The sequence below is a fragment of the Pezoporus wallicus genome, unplaced genomic scaffold (assembly GCF_028554395.1).
Source record: "Pezoporus wallicus isolate ANWC-B61680 ecotype Strahan unplaced genomic scaffold, APGP_CSIRO_Pwel_v1 scaffold_11491, whole genome shotgun sequence".
Lineage (NCBI taxonomy): Eukaryota > Metazoa > Chordata > Aves > Psittaciformes > Psittacidae > Pezoporus > Pezoporus wallicus.
The window spans coordinates 7,052,636-7,080,112 of record NW_026642649.1 but is presented as its reverse complement, the minus strand read 5'-3'; the positions used below and the strand labels follow the sequence as shown (position 1 = coordinate 7,080,112).

Sequence of the window (27,477 nt, the reverse complement as noted above, 5' to 3'; positions counted from 1 at the left end):
GAAAGAAACAGAAAAATAATATCACAGTACACCACTCTATAATGTACAAAATTCAAAGTGTTTGTCGAAATCAGCCATATCAGCCTTTGAAAAATGCATCAGAGTTTTAGGGTATAACAGTAAGAACAGATTTAGCAGGAAAAGAGACGCAATAATTATTTCTGTGTCAATACCTTTGTTAATAGATCACAGGTTTTTTTTCCCCACTTAGTAATAAGTGGCTGTGATAATGTTTTATTCAGAGCATTCAACCTGCAATACAAATTATCTTTGGTATCTTCAAATAGATTTAGCACCTGTTGCTGCTAATACTCTCACCAATGTTAAGAGTATTTACTCAAGCCACCAGAGAAGCAACTAAATTCCCCTGGCTCCAGAACAATACACTGCAGAAATCACTTATTATTTATGGGCTTAAAAAATTTAAATTTTACTTTAATGCCAGCAAGATTTCTATGGAAATAAAGTCTCCATGTCTTAACTCCTGCCCTGTTTCCCCATTATGCCTGTTTATCTTAACATCAAGCGTTCGATTATGCTCACTGTTTACCAAGGAAAAATGAAAATTAACTCTTAATATGCAACTCTGGATATGCCAATGATTTTTTTCAGCTCTAGGACTTGACTTTTATTTAGATTCAGAGGTTATATAGCCTCCAAAAGATAAATATGTCATAGAAACACAGACAGCTTCTAGGTTATTCTTGCATCTATTCAACAGCTAACAGATACAGATCAACTTTTCTCAAGTACTTGGACAGCAGTATGGAGAACTCTGCAAGAAAAGTTACAAACAAAAGCAGACAAGAACATACAAAGCTAGAGAAAGTACAACAAAGAGGATTTGGAGGTAGGTAAACAAAGTTTAGAACAGCTATCATAGCTACCTGAAAGGAAAAAAGGAAGTGGAGACAAAAGATCTTTCTCCTTTCCAGAAGGGAAAGATGAACAGAGCTTCACATTTCTAAAGAAATACACAAAGTAATGTAACAAACAGTATACAGAGACAGTACCCCGGTAGAATGACACAAGCCAGATTTCTTTCTTTTTTAATCTGCAGCACATGAAATTAGATTTTTGCTGTGGATACCAATACTCAAGATACTGTCCTATGCTAGTGCTTTATTTCCATTTCAGGTTAATGTTTAATTTTTTAGCTAGCAGCCATCTAGCATATTTTTCATGTATTTTTAAAAGGAAAATACAAACTAAAACAATTATTGCTTTTATCTTTGGAACTGGAAGTCTCAGCCTGACAAATGACCTATGCCAAAATGACTGGTACCAAGCCTCAGTCACATTGCCCCATTGTTTTGGGATAGAATTCAGCTTAATGCTTATGAGTTTAGCACAGAACATGTTATGGTGTCTGGCTGATGCTGACTGGACTATCCACTGGCAAAAACCTATGTCGCCAGTGATGTCCTGCAGGCATCACCAAACACATGGAGGCTCTCACAAAACCTTTCTATCAGGTCACTAAACTTCTAGCCAGTGACCTCTGCAACTCTGAAGAAATTCAGCATATTAAGAAAAAAGATTATTAAAGGAATTTTTTTAATCCCCCACCATTTTTTATTCTCACTTCTCTCACTATAAATTATGGCAATCCTAAATCAAGCAGTGGAGTTCCAATTCGTGAGACAGAGCCTGGATGTGAATGCAGTAATTAGCGTGCTCTAGCAATTCAGGCAGGAAATCAATTCAGGCAGGAAATTAACATAAAATAATAGTGAATCAAGCTAAACAACAAAGAAAATAAAGAGGAATGGTAAGGAATGATCATCCAGTAACACACACCAAAAAAAAAAGTGAAAACTGGATATATACCCTATATACCCTAGATATACCTGATATATACCCTCAATTATCAGACATTCTGATCCTACAGTGTTATATAATAGGTAAGCTGTACATGACTAGTTGCATATTCAATCATGTTTAAAAGAAAACACTTCAGCGAAGGTCATTGCCTGTTTGCATTTAATCACGCATGCACACAAATGCACCTCTGTGACACACACACGCCCTCAGTTCCTCAATAAAACTTTCGGAAAATCTGACAAATTTCCTTGAAGAGAAAGTGTTTTGGTTTAGGTTTATGAGGGGTTTTTTTACCCTGTTCACAGTAAAATCTTTTCATTCTCATCCTATTGAACTAAGTTAGCTTTTCAGATTATTACACATGAAACATCAAACCAGCTTAGTTTGGAGAAGGGCCTAAAGAGCAACCGAGAAATTAATGAGAAATTAACCTGGGCTGAACACAAAGTTGCAGTACACTTAAACCACTGCTCGAGCTACCAACACGAAAGCCAGTTTACGTGCTCAAACTGCATCACCATAATGGAAGTGGATTTCATAAATCTGATGCCCAGTCTGCTTGTGCAACACAAGGGTGCATCAACTCAACTAACTACTTTCAGAACCTCTGTGGTTAAATTACTTTATTAAAAAGAAGATTTTGTCACGTGGGTATGTTTCACAGCTTTCATGTGTTTTAGATCAATAAGAACTAAACTAAATACTCATTTGTTCTATTGGGGGTCAACTCCAATATGAGCAAGATTAAACTCCCAGTATCAGTAAGACAGTTAATCAGTTTGATTAAAGGATGCTGCAGTAAGATCTGAGTATTACCAGAAATAAAGAAGTTTCACTTGTGTGTATTAATCCAAGCTAGGTAACCTACTACATATTTATTGCTTTCCAGAAGTCATATGATTGAAGTAAATAACAAATAAATTCTTTAGGAGACTCATACAAAAAATATTTAGCTGCCAAGTCATGCCATGCTGGAAAACATAATAAAGAAGAGGCAACTTTCCAGTAATAAACCAAAAACGTGTTAACAACCTTGTAAGTGGGATTACCACAACACATGTTAACCAACCTCCCTGGTCCCGCGCAATGAGCTCACAGAAGTCATGATGTGAACAGGCTGTATCCTACGTTGTTTCCATTCTTGATTTAAGATTTCTGTTCTTTCCAGGATCTTCTGACGATTAGAATTAAACATACTCTAAAAATTAATCACAATTGTAAACGTTACAAGTAAATCAAACACTCCAAATTCAGCTGCTAGCATCTTAAGGAATTATAACATTTACTAAAACAATGAATAAAACTAGATAGGATGCAAAAAGTGGCCAAAACTCAAGACGTCCAAATTTCATTGAAATGCCACCATCCCTATCTTTGACTCAACCCATGTTTTCATGTTAGAGACCTACAGGTTTAGCATGGAATTAAATTCAAAATGGAATTAGAAAGAATATGTGGATAAAGAAGTTGCCGTACTTGCTCTCCACCATCTTTTCTGACACTTAGCATGCCTGATTCCTTCACATATGAATGTATACCTGTTTATAAGATCAGAGTTAAAACAAGCTTTCAGAATGTTAACAAAGTATCTAGCAAAACTGTTAGTGTAGGTGTTAACTGCAGGACAGCTCAAACTTCAAAAGATCAGGTTTTGTATCATTTTTCAAGCAAACAGAGCCAAAAGGTGACAATACCTTTACTTCATCTGCACGTCGGAACCTCTTGAGCTGCCTCAGTCTCATGTATTCTGATTTCACACGTTTTCGCCAACAAATTGGTCCTTTCTCAGATTTTTTTCCGGTTTGACCCATGATTATCCTGCAAAAGGCAATGTGATGTTAACCTTACTGTCTCTGACACCACTGCTTACTGAGCAGGTTAGAGTGAAGTTAGGTAGGATAGAGAAATTCATGTAATACCTTTCATATACTGAATTCCTTTAATTCCTTTCACTAAAACACTTGCAATCCAACCCCAGTCCAAAGAAAATAAGTAATATATACTTGAGTCATAGACACCAGGATTTTAATTACAAATCAGTGAGACCCTTCATATTTGCTTTAAGCACTTCTAATGCCTCTATACAGAAAGATACCTAATTGATCTAAAAAGGACTCTTCATCAAGGGCTGTAACATTAGGACAAGAGGTGATGAGTTCAAACTGAAACAGGGGAAGTTCACATTAGATATAAGGAAGAAGTTCTTCCCTGTGAGGGTGGTGAGGCACTGGCACAGGCTGCCCAAAGAAGCAGTAAATGCTCCATTCCTGGCAGTGTTCAAGGTCAGGTTGGACAGAATCTTGGGTGATATGCTCTAGTGAGAGATGTCCCCACCCATGGCAGGGAGGTCGGAACTGGGTGATCTTGAGGTTCTTTCCAACCCAAACCAGTCTATGATTCTATAAATTTAGATTACCACTGCAAAGATACACACTGGAATCCTTGCAGTCTCATAAATCAAATTCTGTACAGTTCTGCTTCTGGTAGACAAACCTTCCCCTCCTTGCAGAAGGGGTCTTCTTCAGTAAGATATCAACTCCTTGAATAGACTTCTGGAGTTGATTTCAAAGGCAGAGAGGTACCCCAAAGTACAGTCCTCCTATCCAACCACTCAAGTGTCAGAAAGTTCTAGAATCCAGACAAAAAGAGTTTTGAATAAGCCAAAATATAAGAATAGAGTTTTGAATAAGACAACTTGCTCTTTTCCCAAGTATCCTACAAAACCCCAAACTGTGCAGTTGACTGCACACAGAACACTGATACCAGCTTTTACTGATCACCCTCTTAGTACCAAGTGCTTCATTTTAATGTTACAGGACTGTTGGCAACATGGCTGTATTTTTACATTATAATCCAAATGTATTGCTAGAATATGCCAATCTGCGCAGCATTTTTCAAGCTCCATGACCGTATGCTGTGACTATGCTGGCAGTGACTATTTTGACAGCATCCTGAAACAAAACCACAACATCCAAGACTGGCTTCCTCTCAAGAGCTGTACTATAACAATCCACAGTATTTCACTGAATAGCTCAAAATAGCATTCACGATAGCCATTGTGGACTGAAAGGCTGAAATGCTGAGTCGCCCAAGGTTAATACATTCTCAAACAATCATAATCGATTTGAGCACAGAAACACAGAATCAACCAGGTTGGAAAAGAGCTTTAAGATCACCAAATCCAACTCTTACCCCACACAACTGCCAACTCCACCACTAAAGCATGTCACCGAGGGCCTTATCTACATGGTTTGTGAACACTTCCAGGGATGATGATTCCAGCACTGCCCTGGGCAGCCTGTTCCAATGCCTGAGCATCCTTTCAGTGAAGGAGTTTTCCTAATATCCAATCTAAACCTCCCCTGGCACAATTTGGGGCTGTTCCCTCTTGTCCTGTAAGTTGTCACTTGGGAGAAGAGACCAGCCACCTTCTGCTTCCATCTTGTTTTCAGGTAATTGTAGAGAGGAATAAGGTCTCCCCTGAGCCTTCTCTTCTCCAGACTAAACCCCCCAGGTCCCTCAGCTGTTCCTTATCAGGCTGGTGCTCAAGACCCTTCACCAGCTCCAATGCCCTTCTCTGGACCTGCTCCAGCACCTCAATGTCTCTCTCGCAGTGAGGGGCCCAGAACTGAACACAGTATTTGAGGTGCAGCCTCGCCAGTGCCCAGTATAGAAGGATGATTGCTTTCTTGGCCCTGCTGACCACACTAGTGCTGATATAGGCCAGGATGCCATTGGCCTTCTTGGCTGCCTGGGCACAAGCTGGCTTATGTTCAGCTAGCCGTTGACCAGCAACCCCAGGTTCTTTTCAACCAAGCAGCTTTCCAGCCACTCTTCCCCAAGCCTGAAGCATTGCCAGATAAGCCCTGCTCATCAAAATCAGGTCCATATGGAAATCATACATAATTAGATTAAAACCAACAAAACAAACAGAATCCCCATCTTTCTTTCATACAACATACATAATTAGATTAAAACCAACAAAACAAACAGAATCCCCATCTTTCTTTCATACAACTGAAATGCAGTTCCCAGAAGACCCCGCAAGCAAGGATTTAAGACCTGAAACATATCCACATTAAACAAACAAATCCAACCTATTCCATTTTTCAGTAATGAACATCATTGTTACCTGCTGTATTAAAATGATGAGTAAAATATTTCACAAGAAGGTAAAAACTTTCTTTTAAAACAACATAACTTATGCACAGTCAGGTCATTTATCTAAAAACAAATGGGACTTACAAGAACACTTTCCTCTTGCACTAGTTTCAAACTGCTATCTGGGGCACAACATAACAATTTAACCTTCAAGGCACCAAGTAACAAAACACAGAGAATTAAAAGATGCATTGTTGTTTTTAGCAAGTTATAGCAAGAAAAAGTTCTTCTAGGTAAAGTAATAATGTTAATGAGCAACAGTCAGTGGGATACACATAGTACATTAAGTCAAATTTGTATAAAATTAGAAATGGCCTCTTACATGCCAAGTCCTTATTAAGAGAAAGCACTGAGCGGGAAGGAAGTATGTGTGTGTATTAGTTAAAGAAAAATTACAGATAAGGAAAAACCAAAGTGTCCTGGATGCATGTTTGTAAAACATTAATAAATTTCAGGGATTTTTCAAGATTAATGAATTCTGAATCTGAGCAGCAGATTTTTAAACCTAATGATCCATATTTGTATGTTTAGGACAGTTTGGGTTGGAAGGGACCTTAAAGCTCATCCAATTCCAACCCCCTGCCACGGACAGGGATGCCTTCCGATAGACCTGGTTGCTCCAAGCCCCATCCAGCCTGGCCTTGAACACTGCCAGGGATGGGGCAGCCACAGCTTCTCTGGGCAACCTGTGCCAGGGCCTCAGCACCCTCACAGGGAAGAACTTCTGCCTTATATCTCATCTCAATGTCCTCTCTGTCTTATGCAAGACATTAAACAATATTTTGTAAGAAAAACTGTTAGATTCTCATTTCAAATCTAAAAACCCAATGCATTCCCCCCTTGTCCTGTCACTACAGGCCATTGCAAAAGCCCCTCTCCAGATCTGTAGGCAACAACACCAAAGGAGAATTACACTATTATTAACACATGTACTGTGGTAAGAGGCAATTGTTTTTCTGTTCTTAATCTCAGAAGGGGGGGAACAAGCAAACACAAGACAGAAGGGGGGTGGTGGGGAAGGTGGCAGGAAGAGAACAGCATATTCCTAGCAGGCAGAGTTAATTCTCACAGTGCAATCGATCTCTAATCTTCACATTAGGACTACAGAAACTGTCAGTGGCATTTGGCTAATGTCGTCAATTCAAAGGTTGCCTCCAAAACTATACATTTAAGAAACTAAACCCGAGAAAATAGGATAAGAAGTTTCCCAGACAAGGACAGCTCATGCTGGTCAGGGCTGGGAGAGAAAAAAAAAAAAAAAGGAGTCAGAAAGATTAACTCCTACAGAAGGGTGCTGGACACTATCTCCATCCCTGAAAGTAAAGGCAGTTTGGAGAATTAAGACTTCAGGGAAACAGCAACAAAAACTAATCTCTGGGGGTAAATTCAGGATTGTAGATGCTGTCTCCAACCTACTATTGATCCACCTGCACTAGTACCTAGGTGTAAGAACAATTTTTCCCAAATCACTTTCTTCCATCATTTCTGCTGTTCGTATTTGCAAGTACTCTGAGCTGTAACAGACTACACAGGTTGTTACAAGAAAACCCTATCTATTTGCCTTAAAAGATGTTTTATGCGGTTTGCAGCTAGGATTGCAGAGCTAGTGAATGTTAAGATCAATTTCTCAGAACTAGTCAACTTCCCATATAAAGTTTCAGAATATTCCCTACAGCAGCATAAGTGGCACAAGCTAAATCCCATCTGTCTAAGAATACTTTATGGCCTGTCTTAAGAAGACAGGCATAACATCATGCAGTTTCTATTTAATAAATAAAAACATGATACTGGATTGTCTTAGTGCAATGATTTGATTCTGAGAGCCCCCAGGCCATCTCCCACTTCCCTGTCCCCATTTCCCTTCTGAATACTGTTAGCTGATTCTATTGTTTTAACATCTTTTTCTTTGCCATTTTTTCATCCTCTTCAGATGAAGGGCCTACAGACACTAACTGCTAAAGATCTCAATCCCAAGAACTTTTACCCAAAAGAAAGAAACTATGTAGCAGCCAACTCCGCTATTTATGTGCAGATTATCTCATCTCCAAAATAGATACAAGAAAGCAAGCATAACTCTAAAGCAGTTACTCTGTTTCCAGCAAGAGCTCATCTCCCAGAGTGCAGAATGACTTCCTCAGCTAACCCTGTCAGACCTTACCTGGCATAACACTAATAAGGGAAACCTCGTCATAACTCTCCTTGCGGAAGAGGAAACACTGGAAGTAAGGTGAGACATCCCAAGAGATGCTAGTGTCAACCTGGTACAGCCACAGGCAGTCTCGTTCCAAACTGGTGCCCTGGTGCCAGGGCAAGCAAGGAGATGTATGTGTCACACGTAAATGCAAAGGCTTAGTACCCTGGGTCCAAAGCTGCTCTTAACCCAGCCAGCCCAGACTAATGAGAGATCAGTGTAATCTAAACAGACCACCATCAAGGATAACAAAAACAAAACCAACACTTCTTCTTGAGCAATAAGGTGCTTGAACTAGGGTATTGGGAATGAGACACACTGAACCCTCCTGAGCAGTGATTTAAAAAGACCCTACAGGAAAATAAAAGCAAATATACAGCTATTCTTTCCATTTTTTTAGTCGTGCTTGCATAGCTGGAAATGAAAAACAACAAAAAATGGCAATGACCTAGAGCAGATACATTTGTGTTCCAAATAAACTGCTGAGCATTTCATAATGATGTACAAGATCTACATTCTTTACAGGAAGTTGTAAAACACTTCATGCCTATAATTTTAAATTAGCCAATGCTTACTTTCAGCAGCCAAAGCATCTATAATACACCTAGAATTCACAAGAGAAAGAAGTGTAGAAAAATTTCAGCCCAAATTGTTTCTGTTTTGCCTACAGAGCATAGAAAGCGCCTTATTTAAAGACAATGTCCTATTTTTCTTCGATCATTTTTGGCAATATCCATCAGTGACAGACAAGCACACATAATTCTCTAAATTAGGCAGTCTATTCAAGCAGTCATACTGCTGTCAAAGACTATATTTAAGCGCCTCTGGCTACAGTGCCAAATTTCGGGGGGGGGGGGGAAATCTAATGAAAATTTTCATGCTGAAAAGCATGCGAGAACAAATGAGGGGCTCTGCCCTTTTAAAAGGATGCTATTAGTTTCGAGTTGTGCTTAATGTTACACAATATTTTAAACTAACGATGTTATATTACCTTCCCTCTACTCAGGATTTGTTTGGAAATATTCCTGAACTAAAATATACTGTGTGCAGTGTAACTTCTCAGTTCTTTTACTGTGAATTAATCTATGCTCAAAAGGTTATTTAGATCTTTTAAATTTATGCATACACTGGTACAATACTGCACTTCAGAGCACTCTTGACCAACAGTTCCAATGAAGGGGCAGGGTAGCGGGAGGATGCGGGATAATATAAAACCCAACAGGGAAACCACATGTGACACCTGATGCAAACTGAGCAATAAAATCATGGGGCTTGTTGCCTGGAGTAATGAAAGAGTAACAAAGGAATAAAATAACTCAGATGGGGCAGGTAGCTGGGAAGTACTACTTCTACCTCCCATAAAGCCAAACACGAATGCTTTCACATTCACTTCTCAGAACCTTGATTTCTAAAACCATGTGTTTAACTGCATGACCCTGCTCCATGAACTACACCATGCTGTTTCTCAACCTCTTCTACCTCACTGTGAACAGTGATGCACTTCCACCAAGTTCTCTGAATGCACTGGTAAGCTCAAAACACGCATCTGAGCTGGCTTTATGAACTGTCATTTCAGAGATCATACTTATTCATTTAGATTCAATACTACAAGATACTTGCCTGTGTAATTTCTACAGCAGTGATGGCATCTCACAATCATCTCACCTTTCCCAGCTCTTTATTCTCGCCTCAACACTGCCTATAAACTGGATTAAACTGACTAAAATAAAATAAAAGCTCTCTTTGTGATTGTTTTCTGAAACACAGATCAGCTGGATGATCCCATCCACAACTGTGGCTTCCTGTGCACAACCATAAAGCAGAAAGGATTTGTTAGGCACTCAGACCAACAGCGTGGCTCTCACCACAAACAGGCACTGGCTTTATACATCAGTTTGCCCTGGAGTGGCAAACATGCTCTTTAGCTGGAAGCTGTTATCAGATGCAGACAGCACACAGGTCTCTTAGACTCAGCATATGCAATCTTACTAATGGAGAAATTATTATCTATTAAACCCTATCTGAAGCCATCATTGAACTTCTTGAAGCATCTACAAAACTTGTGGTTTAGTTTCAAACAAGAAAAAACAAAACAAACCCCACAAAACAACAGCAATAACAAATCAAATCACCCACCACCACACCCTTCTATGCTTCTTCTCACACTGAAAGAATTGTTTTGATCAGGCAGCAGAATTTAGGACAACTTTCATGTTCAACTCAAAAAGCAGAATTTTGGCAACAGAAGAGATTAACACGATCTTCCCATAAGCCTGCAAAAAATTCAATACTTGCTAGAAAACAAACAAACAAGGAAGATAATGCATTGATTTATTTTTTTTTATTTAGCTTAGACACAAAGTTGTCAACTTTCCAAAACCTCATGAAAAAATTAAATCAAATTATCTTACGTTACCCAATTTTACATAGCACGATACAATGAAATGACTGTTCAACTGCAGCTACAGATTTTTCATCTATGCTACACCACAATATATTACTTGGAAACTCTTGGAAACACACTTTACTTCATGCACCCTAAATACAAACCAAGACAATATTCTCTATGAATCTATCCTAAACCTTTCTGGAGGAATCAGTTTCTAATAGACTTTTATTACAATTCTCAAGCACCTGAAAATAAACTATCAATAAACATATTGCCAGCCTTCAAAACAACTGACTCCAATGTTAACCATAAAGCAATGTTGTAATCTGTCAGACCTGTCTCCTCCATTTATACCAAACTTTTCTTAGCAGCACAGAAAGACTCATGAAAACACTATGGTCAAGAAACAGTACTACTCACTTGGGCTAAGTAAGAAAAGTTATTTACTGCTGCGATTTCAGAGCTGCTATTTCCACATCAAATTATGCAAGCTGCAGGGGCAGGGGAAGAATGACACTCCCAGCACCTCAAAGCACTTTTTACCTGGGCCAGCAGCAGACACACTAAAAATACACCTAGAAGTTTTGTGGTTGCTTGCTTGCTACTCTCTGGATTTTCTAAAGCAAGACAACACATGGTTTTCTTCCTAACTTATCTATGTAAAATAGCACATTCTCATTTCCATGGGAAGAAAAATATTCCCAAGGCCACTGACAGCTTGGGTATTTCAGACACCAAACCAGACCAATTAACAACAAATCTCTAGCTCTGAAATACACCACCACAGGAAAGATCAACATAGTTCATTAGTAACGTTTTATTACAAAACCAGCTACAGCATATTGAGTCTTTTACAGAACTAGTCATAGAGAAATAGATGGGAGTAAACTGAACTGTGTTTTTTACTATTCTACATTATAGAAATGTTGTATTTTAAGTTTATAGTGCAGTTCAACCTATTTTTAATCAAAAAATACCTTATCACTTTTTTAAAATTAGCATCATGTTGTTATTCCATATGCTGAAGTACTGTATCATTAAAGGATATTTAAATTTAGAGAGAGAACTTGCAGCAAATGCTACCATCAGTTCGACTACCTTCCTCAAATGCTATTTAGTGTCAGTTTTGCCTGGAAAAGATATCATCTGTCTGCTGTATCAGTGGCCCCTGATCACTCACTTCTGCCTCTATTCAGCCTTCTCTGCTATGAGGGCTTAAGTGTTATGATTCTGTTAATCAAAATAGGTCAGAAAAAAAAAATAAAGTCTGTCTGAACAGCCCAGAAAATAAACACAGTTTTTAAATACAAGTTTTCAACAAAATCGGCTCCACAAGCTGGTTTGCTCAGCAGCCGCATGAATCCTTGAACCAACTCAAGTAAATGGGGCGCAATACTGGGGCAGGAAAAAGAGGCAAAGAACTGAAACTGAAGAGGGCAGCAGTTTAGGCTTCAACCGAAGTGTTTGTCAAGGCACATTGCCTCCCTGCCACTCCATTTTGCAAGCACGGAAAAGTTATTCTTAACAACCAGAAACAAGAAATATTTATTAAGCCATCAGTGCCAGCTGTGTCACCCTTCGGGCAGATAAATGCCAACAGGCTTCTACTGGCCCACAAAAGTTTAACCTCCAATGGGCTCTGTTTGGCAGTACCTAAAAGAAACTCATTTAAACAGGTAACTCCAAACAGTCCATCTGTCCTTCCTCACTGTGACAAGTTTCAGCCATTGTGGATCATGTAGGCTAATACAGCACTCACAATCAACTCCACTGAGATCCCATGTTCTGCAAGATGCTCTTGATTGCTCAAGAGATGGAAGCTGTTATACAAGCTATTGACAAAGACAAAACTATCAATTTTAACAAACATGATGTAAGGAAGGGAATCATGAACAGCCCCAGACATACCAATGCCATAACCCCAAACCAAGAAGTAATGTCTGTGTGTGAAAACAAATGTCCCAAGTCTCAGAATACTTCCTTTTCCTCCAGTCAGCGGAAAAATCCTGGCTTGCAAGTAGAATTAAAAGCCTGTGTTTTAATTGAAAGACATTTTACTCTCAGCCCTAACACCAATACAGACTGATGATGGCTGTAGGCTTTCCAGGTAATGTAGTGGTGCCAAAAGCAGAAGGTCTGCTGCTATGAATAGGCATGTTCTTATTATGAGCAATTAAGCTCCTATTATTGTGATACAGTTAGTTACTCACAATTACTATTTGCAACACTAAAATACATTTCACTTAGTAGAATCCCTTCAAAGGTAGTTGTCTGTCACTACAATATTGGGGGGGGGCGGTATGTACTCTTTCCTTGTGACATAACCCATGGTTACTACTTTATTACCATTTACAAAACACAATTTAACTTTGAAGAACAACTTAACCAAAGCTAAGCAGCACATTCACTTACCTATTTGCTTTTGGAAGCTGATGACAAATACATCCTAGCTGAGAAGTGCATTAAGAGGACTGGAAAAGGAAGCGGGATTTTAAAATGGCATTCGTTTCCTCCCTTCATTGTCTGTCTACAATACTTCAGAGTCTTGGAATTTACACAGCAAATACAATAAATTTGATTAAGGTGATCAGTTACCTCAAATCAGATCTCTTCAGCACTCAAAAGCGGCAGTTTTTCATAACTGATCCAAATTGCTCATGCTGGCCAGATAAGCACTCAATCTGGCAGGAAAGAAGAGGAACCATGCAACCAGGGACAAGAGAAAGGAGCAAAGACTCTCCCTGTCAATGTCAGCACATTGTTAGGGCCTATTACCCACCTGCCTTAGACTACAACACTTCCATACCAAGTAAAACATGCTATTCACACCATGTAATTTTTTTCTTTACACGACTCTGCACAATCAGCAAACCAGTTAATGTGGCAAACTACTTCTGTGCCAGTAGCTCTCAAGAAACACATTTCCTGCTATCCCTAGATCTAGAGCTTAAGATTGCTCTGAAAAGATGTAGTGAGTAGCAAAACAACAGCAGCAACCATTTGTAACCTGCCTACATTAGTTGCCAGTGCAAGATAAATATAGAAGAGGTCTGTAGCAAAGGAAGAGTGTAGGTTTCTACAATTCAGTTCTGCCTCATACATCCCACCAGAGATATTCACAACAGCACATATTCAGACCATTAGTTAACAACAGTTATTTTCAATTTGCTATTATTTGTACAAGTCTAAGGCTTCTTATTTAAGAATATTACATGTAGGCTCCCTAACTCCTAAACACTCTAAAACATGTTTTTGTCTGTTTCTGGGCCTTATCAAAATTGGACAAATCACTCCAAGAATTTTAACTAATACATAAAAGAATTAATTCCCTGAACAGCGTATTTTCTTACACAAATCAGAGCTAAACCCAGACAATCACAGAAGCTGTGCATTACTCTAGACCTTCTGATGAGACCAAGACAGCGGGGGATTTCACTTCTTCATAGGGAGGAAACTCTTCAACAGTGAGTACAGTCCAGTATAGGAATGCATGAAGCCAAGAGGTGCTGGAATCTCCATTGTTCAAAACATTTTAAAAGTGGTCTGGAAAAGATAATTTCAGTGTTGGCCTTGCCCAAGTGGGAGACTGGAGCAGATGACCCCTAGATGTACCTTGCAACTAGATGTACCAAACTATTCGAGAAGACAACATAACTCTGAACTGGGCCTGCCATCTCAAAACCAGGGGTCGTGCTATTTTTAAAGCTGCTGCTATGGAGTTTGCTTGCCTTTTAAATTCCAGTTTAATATTTCAGAAGATGAAAACCATCGCCACTGCATTCCAAAATTCTCGGTATTTCAATCAGCTACACGTACAATTTGGAAAACACCACTATTATTGAGAGCAATAGATTGTGAATTTAAATGCCTAAGAGCTTAATCAGCCCCAACTCTTCAGTTTTGTGTGTAAGCACTGATTTTTCTAATCTGTAGAAGTATTTATGTTACAGGCTCCTTTAACAAATCCATCAACCACTTAGTTCACACACTCCTTCCCACTACTATTCCATGTGTTTATTCATCTGAAGGAGGCCTCTGTACAGTTGGAACGGTACAGTTGTATGGTACAGTTGGAGCCTTCAGTTCTACCTCTTAGCATAATTAAAGACAGATCAGAAAGCTCTTCACTAATGAAGTGTGTTGTCTAACTAGAGTGCTACATACTCTCCATAAAGTTACCATTACTTTTAAAATAACAATAATAAAAAACCGCCATAAAAGCGGTCTTCTTTCAGATTAGTTGTCATCTTATCCTAATAGGTTTCTGCTTCTCCTATAGCCCAACCTTTGTGCCTTTGAAGTGTCACTCTCTTCAGACCTTTTATTCTCTGTTGCTTCAGTAACTACAGCCTTACCTCGTGCTTGGTGTACTTATGATCAGGAGCCTGACCTCTATCCTGGAAGGTTAAATTGTTGTTTGATTTGGGGTATTGGTTTGGTTTATTGTTTGTTTGGTTTTCCCCAAAGTAAAATGTCACTTTTATTTTTTCATTTTTAAATAAACTTGAACACATTCTAGAAAAAAATAAGTCAAGCAGAACACATGTTCACAATAAGCAACTACTCTCTGACCTGCTTCCCTGAAACTCAGATGTGCCTCCTCAATTATTCCTTCCCAAGCACAATGTTTTTTGGACCTTGTTATTATCCCAGCAGCTCCTTAAATTAATAGCTCAGAATGGATACTTCAGGATATGCAAGATGACAGAGATCCTTTTCTGTATCTTTTGAGTAAGAATTTCAGCTTCTTTCAAAAGAGGCTGAAAGAAAAAAAATGTAAAATCACCATGTAGTGACAAATTGCCATTTGGTCACCACATGCTGCCTTGATCAGGATGTTCATCATAAATAAAATAACTGTACATACCCTTTTCTTACAGCTGTGTGAGCAGCTATTGGTGAAGTGTACAGTTTCATGATACACTTAATCCAGCCAAACTCCTTACTTGTAGTAGCACTACTATCAAACTACCTTACTAACTGTAATGACTATATTTTTACTCACAGTGTTATTCCCTAAATTAAAACTAGCTGCAGTGGTTACTAAATTATTATGACATAAGCAATACCTTTACACTGATTAGCTCAGGTACATCAGAATTTCCTCCAAATGACTGATTTTTTTTAACTTTCCTGTAATAACAAGGCTGATGCATCCCTCTGCATACATACTCTGCAGTAACTTCTGATATAAATAGCAAACATAAATCAAATATGACATGGTTTAGAGATCACCAAGTTATATATGCTTTCTGTAACAGATTAACAGATTCCTTAAGACTGTAAGTCCTCTGGCATTATAAAAAGCTGCAGTGTGAACTCCAAATAATAATCAAGGAAGTCCTGACAAACAAAACCAATTCATCCTGTCAATTGGCAGGACCAAGAAGAGTGGCCCTATCCACCTCCTGACTTCTGCTTGCTTTGATCACAACATCTGCCTTCTTTCATCTATTACTGTTTCTAGTCTGTTTTTACAGTTAAATGAATCTATTCAAACACGGTTTCTTGTTTATTTCCCACATATATCAGACAAAAACTGCTTGGAGGACCAGATGGCTTTGACCTCTACTTTATGCCGATATTGCTACAAAAACAAGGACTTTTACCTACCACTTGTTCCTGCACTTGTGCTATCATTTGCCTCCTGAGAGCACAAGCACTTTTGCAGCCAGAAACTGACAGAAGCAAGGAAGTCCTCTGGCTGAAAATACTTGTTACTTTTGACTTAAGTGACCATCCAGCCACTCCGTCCCCATCTAAAGACACTGGCCTTAGACATTCAATTTTCAGCTCCTTGTGAGAGCAGTAAATGCCAAAGCCTGCAGATCAATTTCTGAATGTGCTTAATCCATACTGAAACTCATACCACTTATTATTTGAAATGCTCACCTCGCAGAGTAAACCCAAGCAGTTCAGTTACTAACACACAAGACAGGCAGAAAACAAGCAAACTCTAGGGTTTACAGAACTCACATTTTCCTCAATCACGCTCCCCACCTGATTAAAACATAAAATACAATGAGAAAATAAATTGCACACCCCCACCCCCCAAGTATTTTATTTCTTGCTTTCTCCTCTAACAGTTCATTCATATAGGTAGTTTAACATTATGCTGCTTGAATATTCTTTTCAGGAGTTTGTACCACCATTATAAACTAAGCAGGACAAGGAGGAAAGAAAGAATGAAGAGTCAAGCAGCTCTTGGGATGCTAAAGAGAAGAAAACTTTCCTTCACTCCACTCCTCTTTCCTTCCTGGAAAAAACATGAGGAATCTTAATTTATGTTCTTACTGGTTCTACATTAGAATACTTTATTTTTATGGGTTAGAAAACTACCAAAGCAAAGCAACTACTAGGTATTCAACATCTCTTACCTTATCGGCCAGCATGTTAAAAACTTTGCAGCTCAGTTTATAAATAGCTCAGACCTTTCAGAAGGGCTTCAGAAAATATAACCAAAATTTTCTTAATATCCACGTAATTTTAACCAATCTGCTTCCAAGATTCAAGTAATAAGATAAAAAGGGGGAGAATGCAGTCTTTACAAAATCCCCTGACCATTTTAAAAGTTTTTGGCACTACCTGTAGATTAATTAAACATGAACTACCTGAGCAAAATCCAGCAACAGAACTGCTCTAGAAAACAAGCTTATTTCATATTGTCTACCAGCCATAAAAAAAAGAGGAGGGCATCAGTCTGATAATTTTTTTCTCTAATAGTACACTACCTTTGGATTTACTCTGACATTATCTCATCTTGTGGGAGTCCTTTATTTAGAATATTTATTTGTCAAGAAACAATGGCATAGCTACTTCTCAGAGTTTAATAATAGGAAAGTAAGATTTCAATACAAATAATTAGATTTCCAACACATTTCCCCAAACAAATACAAGAGTAAAACAAAAGAAGTAATCCAGCATAATTTGTTTTCAGACAGCCCTTAAAAGAAAAAGAGAAGCCTTTACTAGTGGTCAATCAGTCTACATATGTAATCCTGCAACTTTCAAAGGTATTCTCTTGAGAAATTAAGTTTTTTCTGTATCCCCCTACAGTTTCACGATTCAGAGAAACCAAATCAGACATGAACTAACTACTAAATACTATGCAAGGCATAAGAGTAACCATTTCAAAGAGAATTCTTCTAAGTTCCTTATATTATTGCTTTGCTCCAGAATATTTTAATATTCAGTACTTTTAGAAAAATACTGGTTTGGAAATAAAAATTACAAGTTCAAGTACTCATCCATTTGGGTGGGAGGAAAGGGAAAGACAGAAGGGGGAGATCATGACCAAGTATTCTCTATTAAAGATCAAACCAATATTAGCACTACATGAAATCAACTTCAGTTTGGGCACCATCAACACAACACTGTGCATTAAGTAACGCAGCTATTTATTTTTTACTTAGATAGCTGCATGCATAAATACTTTTAACTATATTTGCACACACAAACAGGACTATTTGGACTAAAAAACAAATAAAACCTTTTAAATCTCCAAACAGCAGGACAGTAACAAAAAGTTTCAAGCCCAGTTTTGACCATGCTTTTTACAACTCACTGTTAAACCCATTCTATATTTCTTACATGGGACCAAGCCTGGCTATTTGTCGGGAGAAAGCAAATTTTTGTGCATAACACTTGAACTTCACCTTTGAGTAGTTCAGATGTGTACCTCAGTTTCTCCCTTCACAGTCATTCACAAGACACCCAGAAGAGTTTTATGACTCCCACACACATTCCAAATAACCCCTGTTGCCCAACACCTCCATCTCCTAAAATTCAGCTTTTTGATATCCTGGATAAATCTGGCAGGAAAAGTAACACTTGCTGGGAACACTTTAGGCATGTCTCCACAGGCAAAATAATTTAGGGTGTGAATTTGAAGTGCACTCACTATTCCACCCAAACTTGTTTTGTGGACACACCTTTTTTACTCTAAAAACTCTAAAATAGCCACAGGTTCTTCAGCTCAATCCACACACAGAGAAGCGACCCCCACTCCAAAAAACCCCGCCACACAACAGCGAAGTGGTTTGACAGCTATTCCACCCTTCTTTCCCTGCACAAATAGCCTGAACTTTGAAAGACATTAATTACATTTCCACGTATGCAGTATTTACTGTAAAAAAGTCTGGCAAAATTTGAAGCTGAGCTGGTATTTGCCAATTGTCTGAAAAACTCTCAAAATGAACTTCAAATGATGAAAGCATAAGAGTTACTTATGCTACTCTCATTTTAGAGTCCTCAAAATAACTACGTCTAATGTATGGCATCCCTACCCAAGACAAAATGTTGCTTATAAAGGAAAAATAAAAGATAACAGTAGCTTAATTTGATGGACAAAATAAACAAGAAGTTTATCTTATAAAAAAGCCAAAACAACCAACCCACCCCTCAAAAAAAAAAAAATCCAGTAAAAAATAAAAGCAAACAATTCTCATAGGCTGTGAAAGAGAACTACGAATAGCAAGGCTTGGGCACCAGTTATGTCTCCCCAGTTTGAAAGCAATGATGAACTGAACACCAGCAACGGTTAAACTATTTTAAGAATAAAAGAACTTATGTCAATCTCTTCCAATAGTTAAACAGCAGATTCAACACATAAGCAATAAATACACACTAGAAACATGTCAAACTAGTGGACATATAACTGGGAGATGATTAAAAAAAAGACAATAGTAACTTAATGGCTTCAATCTATTTGCCATGGTATAGTTTCACAGGTAATCAAGCATCTGTAATACACATCTGCCCAAGTTCTGACAGAAGCAGCAAACTGAATTTCATCTCTAGAATTTTTCATCTTACGAGTGAAAAACTAAATCAGACAGCTACACACCAAAAATATAAAGCTTGCCAGATCCACTCACGCTCAGAAACATGGAAAGGAAACCAGCTCACATTAAAAATAAAATAAAATAAAAATAAATATGAGTCTTAAGGTTTGAGTTCCCTTCCTTTCAAATACTTTGTTCTTTAAATTACATCTGATTGGAATTTAAACCAAGCATGCAGGCTGTGAAAAAGAGAACGTATGGCAGGAAAAACTGAACCAACCACGTAAAAGGCAGAATGGGAAGGAGCCAGATACAACAAAAACTGACAAGGGAAACAGGCCTGGTTCTAGATTAAAAAGTAATTTTAAAGTATAAAGAAATCATACACTCCTGTAAAGCTTTATTTTCAGTTCACATCCTCAAAAATCCAGGATGTGGACTGTAATTTGTGCTACTTTGTGTAATTATATATACAACATCAGTCATATATAAAAAAAGAAAACTAATAGCAAATGCTGAAGCTCCTCTTCAATTGTGCATCAAGGAAATCATTCTTTGCACACAGTAATGCACCAGTTTTACCTCCTTCGTTAATGAGGTCCTATATATGCAAATGAGAAGCTTTGGAAGCACTACATAACATTTTCAAGCAAATGACAATATCGTTATGATCCACTCACATCGTTACGCTGTTATTTTTATCTACAGCATTCAGAACGTGCACACTATCTAGATTTCCAAATGGTCTTCTCACCTTAAAAGTACTACTGCTTTTACCATTAGAAAGGAAGCATAGCATGTGTTATAAACTGTTCCAAGACAACAGTATTTCTCACAAATTGAGTGGAAGCACAAATGCTGAAAAACCCTATATGCACACTTTGTCAGGTAGTCAAAAGATTCCTAAAATAAGGACACGACCCACATTCATCTGGGGGGGTGGTGGTGTTTGGTTTGTGTTTACATTTTTTTTTCTGGAGGCAGCAGAGACATTAACAGACATCCTCTTCCATCTTTTTTTTTTTTTTTTTACATGAAAACCAATTTGCAAGACTGTGCTAAAATTACTAGTTATATATTGAAGAATAATTCCTCTTTTACTATGTTAAAAAGAAGCTTGATTTAATCAATGCTCTATGCAAATTATACTTTTCACTCTTAAGAGTTGCCTTTACCCAAGCTTACCAGTGTTACTTTATCCTTTTAATTCAGAAAACATATTTAGACCATAATATCACAGATTTCTCCCTTCCGCTGACAATCCAAACCTCAAGCCCACAGTCTGACACATCTTAATGGAAATCTAGGCACACAACTAGAAAAAAAGCCTTTAACAATCAAACTACCTACTATGATCAGCTACAGAAAGCAGCACTGTCACTACTGGTTTAGTGAACTTCACTGTTTCTTGCTTGGAGCTCAATAGAAACTACTCCCTCCTCCAACAGATTTCACTCTTCAGTTTCACCTCATCCATAAACAGACATACACAGCATCATCCCAGAGCCTTTAACTGGTCTCCACAAGAACAGACAGAATACCTGCCTAGTAATTCTGTACATTGTTTTCCTTTCAATCTTTAGCTCAACAAAACTCTTGGGTATATACTCAGAGCTAACAAACAAACCCAAGCACTCTGCTAACTTGTAACCAACGTTTTTATCAATCCCCTGGGAAGCACCTCTCCCTGTTTTGCATCCATTTTATACAAGGTTTTTCTTTGTCTCACCTTTCTTCCTCCCAGACCCTGCCACTTAACTGAAGTTCTAACCTAAACTATGTCAGTACTGCAGTAACTCGCCCATTTAAAGATCGACTTAGCCACCCTAGAACAGCTGTGCCAGTCATATATAGATGCTAAATGTATAGATACATGTATAAATACTTTTATAAATACAGACAGCATAGATGCTGTCTTCAGACATTTCAAAGGGCCCAGCACTTCTTTCCATGGACCTTACTGACAGCAGGAACAGAAGGCTGGTAGCATCTTTAACATTAAAATAAACCTCCAATTACTCTGCTACATCTTCTGTCAACAGAGGGCTTGCTTCCTAATGCAAGTATTATTCAAACACCTCAGCAAAGCATTAAGAAATACATTTACAGTTTGCAGTCCATTTCCTCCATGTTTTTAAAAATCTGATAAACTGAATTTTGCTTGGAAAGTTCATCCTGTGAAGATGACCTACTTGATTCGGTAAAATCCCTTGCATAACAAAGGCCAGGTCCTGCTCCTGAGCTTTTCAGCATCTTTGCTGGGGAAAACTTTATACCACCCCCACCATTAAGTTTCACAGACACTTCTCAAGTCAGCTAAGACGCATCTATAAACACTAACTGCAGAGCTACAGAACTTTCAGATTATAGCCAACACTTAAAGTTTCCCACAGCCCTTTTGCTCACATACAATAAAAAGCAAACACTTATTAAATCCACCTTCTGTCAGTACTACAGCCATTTTTAAAAAGAACTCTCTTCAATCACATGAAAGTAGTACAGTCACCTAAAATCATTCCATTTCAACATTATAGCTGTGAACGCGTACATGATACACACAGCAAGAGGCTGAATCTTCTTGTGAATGGTAACAAGAACAGATTTTCTTGTCTAATTTCAAAAGCAATTTTGGAGTGCACCAACTTTCTGGGAGCATTGCTGGAGTGCACTGGATGTCAGATGTAGCTTATTCTGACATGAACTGCTTTACACAAAGTGGCAGTTAGCTTGCACTCTATGTATAATGCAGTTAATGCAGTCAATAATGCTCTACAGAAATTCCTTTCTTGCTAAGCCCAAATTTCTTTGGAGGCAAGCAGAAGTACAGGAGTATATTTACATTTCACCTAGGAATGTTGCAATGTTACAGAAGAAACAAAAATCCATTTGAATGCACATCTGCAACAAAATCACCCTATTTCAGCTGTGGTAATTCCAGCAGGAGAGTTAAACATATAGAGAAAGGGGGAAAAAATTGAGCTTGAAGTTCAAGTCTGTGGCCTAAATTTACACACTACCACATTAGCTTGTTTCAAACTGAGCAAAGACATTTTATGACCTTTTGATGATGTGGATTTTCAGTGTCAGGGTGGAATCACATATGAAAAAACTAACATTTCTTTTTTTCACCAATTTGCGTCCTAAGCTAGAAACTCGAATTCTTCCAAAGTTCCAGATTAAAAGAAGTGTTGGCATCTCACGGAATATTTTGCTGTCACATATTTCTCCAGAGGTTGGTTAATTGTTACTTTCATTCCTCATGTAGACAGAGGAAGGAAAAAACATAATTTATTTTTCCTCTCTTTTTTATTTTCGGTAAAGGAAACTCCAGAAGAAATGTAACATTTTTGATGTAACAATCTTGATAAAGCACTGGCTCTCAAAGTTAAAAAGCACTTGACATGTCACCCTAAACTTTTGAGTCCTATCTCCTAAAATCATAGAAGCAAATTTCTGAAAGACTCTGTAGATCTTTAACATTCTCAATTTAATAATCTAAAGTGAGAGTAGTTATAATACGCTATGTACAAGTAATACTCACCCTTCTGAAGATGCTTTATTGTTAACCACAAATAAACATTCCCCAGACTCTCAATTTAATATTGACACTAGGGACAAACAAAGAACGACCTTTTAATTTCTATAAATCACAAAGAACCTGAATGCGCCAGCCCCTAAAAAAAAACATAAAATAAAATTAACCTGTCTGAAGATTACACTGAAAATCCTGGTAAAATTCTTCACTGAAATCTGTATTAGTAAGAATAAACCCATAATAGCTGAAACTACAGTTGCTAGACTTAAACAAAGATGAACCTATCCTCCAACAATTAAACAACTTTCTTCAAACTGTTACAGGCTTCTTTTCAGAAAGATCAAGAATCTGAACTTCCAGCTCTACATTTAATAAAAAAAAAAAAACACGCAAACTTTTCTCTAGCCCCAATAAAACAAAGGTAGCACTTCTTAAGTTAGAAATATGTATCTTGAGGAATGTATAAGTTTAGTACCCCATTCCTGCTGCATCTGTGTACCGACTGCTTTTCTTTTGTCTGCTAATCACTAATTCCAAATTACCACGAATACCTGCTAATGTCAAATCTAATGTTGTAACCACAACACGCCGATTTTTTTCGGCTTTATCTAGTCACACATCTGTTGCTCTAGGACAGCTCTGCTCAGTGCTCTCCTTCACACCTCCCCAGATACCCTAGTTTTAGAAAGCGTTCTGACCCGTGCTTGGCAACATCAGATCCAAACCCCGCGATTTCCAGCTCCCTATGAACTTTTCTTGCGGCGCTCTGGAAGATGAGGATCGCACGGTACCCTGCGAATCCTTAAGATAGGAAGTTCGCCGGAGCCACTACCAGACTGATTTACCGCCTCGCCCTCAAACTCCCTCCCTAAAACGGGACCCTCCAAGGAAAGGCGGGGACCCCGCCGGGCGCCGATCCCCAAACCAGCACCGGCTTCCAGGGCACTGGAGTGCGGGCGGGCGGCCCGGGGCGCGCTCAGCCTCCCCGCCCGGCTTACCCCGCCGAGCGCCGGCTTCCGGGAGGCTGAGAGCACCCGAGCCCGGAGTGGACCTGTCCGAGCTCCCTCCCTGGAGCCCGCCTCGGCGGCGGGGAGCTTTGTGCCGTTCGCACCACCGGGGCGAGTCCTTACCCGGCGTACGTTAGGCGCACATGTACCTCCGCTCTGCCCCTTCAACCACACGGCGCCTGAAGCCGCCGCATGCGGTCGGCAGGAACGGGGAGGAAGGGAAGGAAACCGCCGGGTCTTCCCTGTTCTCCCTCCACCCTTCACCCCTGGAAGGAGGGGGCAGGACGAGCTCACCCCCAGCCGGGCGGGGGTCGGCACGGGAGCGGCCGGCCGGGCTGCACGGAGCCAACTTAGACAAAGGGCACTTCAGACTCCATGTCTCCGCTCCAGCTGTCACCGGCCGGGAGCGCGCCTGTGTCGCCGCCGCCGCACCAGCTGTAACGGTTTTAACGGTCCCGCCGCGCGCGGGAGCGGGCAGCCCTGAGGGAGAGGGCGGGAGGGACGGATGGAGGGACAGGGGGAGGGCGCTCCCCTCAGCCACCGCTCTGCTGCTCCCCGCCTGTTGCTCCCCCGCCGGCTCGCCCCTCCGCCCGCCCTCACGGCGCCACATCGAAAGGGTCTTGGCCGGCTCCAGGCCGGGCCGCTCCCCGGACCCCGCGGCTGTCGGCGGGCTGAGGCACTCGCGGAGCTCCGCGATGCGCCCTCGTGTCGCGTCGTTTGACCTTCGCTTACCCAAACTTCAGCGGCGAGGGCCCTTCTTCGTGCATCGCGCCGCTCCCCTTGGCTTTTCTCTGCCTCGCCGCTCCGCATCCAGAGCGGCTTCTCGGCTGTCAGAGCCCTGCCCTACCCTGTGGTGGGAGCGGTGATAAATCACAGCAGCAGCACGGTGCCCGCTCCACATCGCGGTGCTTCTTACGTGCTGTCTCCAGCCTCGGAGGTTGCTATCGTTTTCCCTCGTTTATAATCTGTGAGACTTGCTCATCAATCTTGTTGCTGAGGTTGTGTTTGAGGATTCCTGCTCCTGCTGTCATCTCGCTCTTCTGTCACTTCAGCCTTTCTTAATCCTATCTGAAAAATAAAATGGCAAAGATAAGTTTCCTAACGGGTGCTTTTGCTTTCCCTTGTGACCGTATCCTTTTCCCGCACATCCCAAATGTGAGCTGCAGCCTTGCTTCCGCAGTATTCCCGTCATCCTTCTTCACCAAATACCATCTCCCTTCTTCCTTATGAATACCTGGGTGCATCTTGAGTGTCAAAACGCCAACACGAGCAGTGGCTGCTGTAATGAAGCCCTGAGTGGTTAAAGTTTCTTGCAGGGGAAATAAATCACAAGCGCAACCTGATTCCCAAATCATGCATTTGGCTTGTATGTCAAATGAGGCTGTGTTCTCCTTAAAGGTGATGTGCTTGTGTGCTTTCCATGTGTAAGTACTTAACGTTTACAGACTTCATCGCATATTAAATTTGCAATAAGATCTTCAGAGTCAGCATTCCTACAGTGTATGCTCTTGATTTACCTCATGGCTTTGAAAAGAGGTTTCTGCAAGTAACTTATACTTTAATCTCTGGTGTTTTGTGAATTAAGAGCCCAAATATGTGCGGCAGAAAATATTCCCTCTTACGGTCACGCATCATAGTGCAATAGATTGCCATAACCTGCCTCCAGTTCTAGCACAGTGGCTGACAACTGGAAGGAGTATCTTAAAACGATCACATTTGCAACATGTTAGTCATTTCTGGAAATTCAGCTATTTCAATCTATTCTGCCCCAAGATGGCTGCCACCACCAAAATGGCTACCCAGCCCCTTCACAACTTAGGGTTTGTCATTTAGTCTGATTCTTAGAGTTGCACTCCGTGGGACCTGGTTTTAGTCAGCGAGTAGAAATGCTAAATAAGCACAGGGTAGCTTCACACGAGGGGCACAACAAGCCATGAGGCGGAAAAACCTGCGCTGTCTGAGACCTAAGCACAGCTTGCTTTGTTTTGTCTCTTGCACACAAGATTATTCATCTGTTATACCTGAAACTACTGCTAGATTTTCTAATTTAGCTAGAAAATTAACCACGTTTCAGATAGAGTTACTCTTTCCCCTTTGCTCTGTAGCAAAACAGCTTTTCTACCAAGGCTTCGCTGTAGGATGTTAAAGTGATGAACTCCACAGCAAAGAACCTCATTAGGTGCCAATTTTCTGATCAGTTGTTCAGGTTGTCTTATACAACCAGGAGAGTTTTAGCAGCTGGTTTTTGCTGTACACGACAGTGTAATGTTACAACGAGCACTGTCCGGACTTTGTTTTCACAGTAAATCAACCAAATGGTTTTTATTATTTCTGCTGTGTTTCTGTGATTAAAGAACACCTATTTGGACAAGGATCTGCTTTGTGCAGAGACATTCAGATCTTTAGGCAGAAACGGGACAAGAAGATGTGAAAGAATTATGAAATCTGGTATTGTGAGGGGTCGTTCTGAAAGGAGTGAATTCTCAACGGCAGCATGTAATAGTGCTTTTGAGAAAAGTAGCTATCATCGAAGAAATATACGTGTTACATGACAAATTAAAATTAGACTCTGGAAAAATGTATCAGATTTGGTTTAGACACCCTGGAAGTGTTGAAAGCTTTTGCCTTTTTTACTAGCTAACACATTGTGGAAGAGCTTTTTCCATGTTCCCAGCACATGAATGAAAGGTGTATGTTCGTATTGTATGTGTTACTAAAAGAGTGGAACAAGGCTTTGTCGCATGCTAGATCATTGACATCAATTAGCTATAAAAGTAATTGTTTAACAGCATCCTAACTGTGATTTCTTACAATGGGGTGTACTTCTGTGCCTCTTTTCACCCATTCAAAAGAGTGGCATTTGAACACAGTAAAAAACCCCAGATACAGTGCTACAAAGCAAAACAAATTGCTGAATGGGTAAACGGTTTGTGACATCTCAGATAAGGTGGGGCTTCCAAAGCACAGATTATCTATTATGCATTATTATCCTAGATTATCCATTATGCATTATTATCCTAATGATTTTCTTGCAGTCAGAATCATGTAGTATTTCTTCTAGCTGGCTGGGGGAACCAAGCAAGACCAATCAGGGAACTGCCTTAGCCTGAAATAAGCACAAAAGTTGGCCAGTTTTCCTCTTGTTCACCTGGCTTTGTCTAGGACAAGCACAGGTAGGCTGAGGTCACCATTAGCAGCCTGGAGCAGGCATGCAGGTATCTAATCTGTAATTCTTGTAGATAAGCCTTGTATCTTGCTGATCACAGCCTTGCTTTCCTTTGTGCTCCAAATGGCATTGGAACAAATACGTGTGCAGCTTTTGGGTGGGTCTCCTGTGTGGTACCTGTGGTCTGCTGGACATGTATTACTCACACCTCGAGAGATTCAGTCTGGTTGCTTTTGAGCCGAGTTGCTCTGTGGTGGAGAGAGGAGGAGGAAGATGCACACTCTGTCCTTGTTATACCTACCCCGGCAAGCAAAGCATGTAGCACTGCAAATAACACTCCATCCAGCAGGCCACTTATGATCGTGGTCTTTGTTTCTTCAGGGTTTTTTTGTATTTATTTTATTTACTTTAGAAAGGCATC

At 39.8% G+C, this 27,477-nt stretch overlaps 2 protein-coding genes across 6 annotated transcripts in view; one reads left to right on the top strand and one right to left on the bottom strand.

The window, feature by feature from the left end:
• The window catches only part of EZH2 (enhancer of zeste 2 polycomb repressive complex 2 subunit), a 50,589-nt gene extending 25,654 nt beyond the window's left edge, over window positions 1-24,935 (bottom strand). Inside the window, exons 1-3 of one of the 5 annotated variants that reach the window (XM_057431542.1) lie at window positions 24,623-24,935; window positions 3,519-3,642; window positions 2,894-3,022 (exon numbers count right to left, since the gene is read on the bottom strand). In XM_057431542.1, coding sequence (XP_057287525.1) covers window positions 2,894-3,022; window positions 3,519-3,642; window positions 24,623-24,657 — 288 coding nt within the window. In that variant the 5' untranslated portion in view covers window positions 24,658-24,935. The remainder of the gene's footprint in view (window positions 1-2,893; window positions 3,023-3,518; window positions 3,643-24,622) is intronic. The other 4 variants (XM_057431544.1, XM_057431541.1, XM_057431545.1 and 1 more) reach the window with 4 other exon arrangements.
• CUL1 (cullin 1) overlaps window positions 1-27,477 on the top strand; it is a 304,698-nt gene that overhangs the window by 78,430 nt on the left and 198,791 nt on the right. The window lies entirely within an intron of this gene.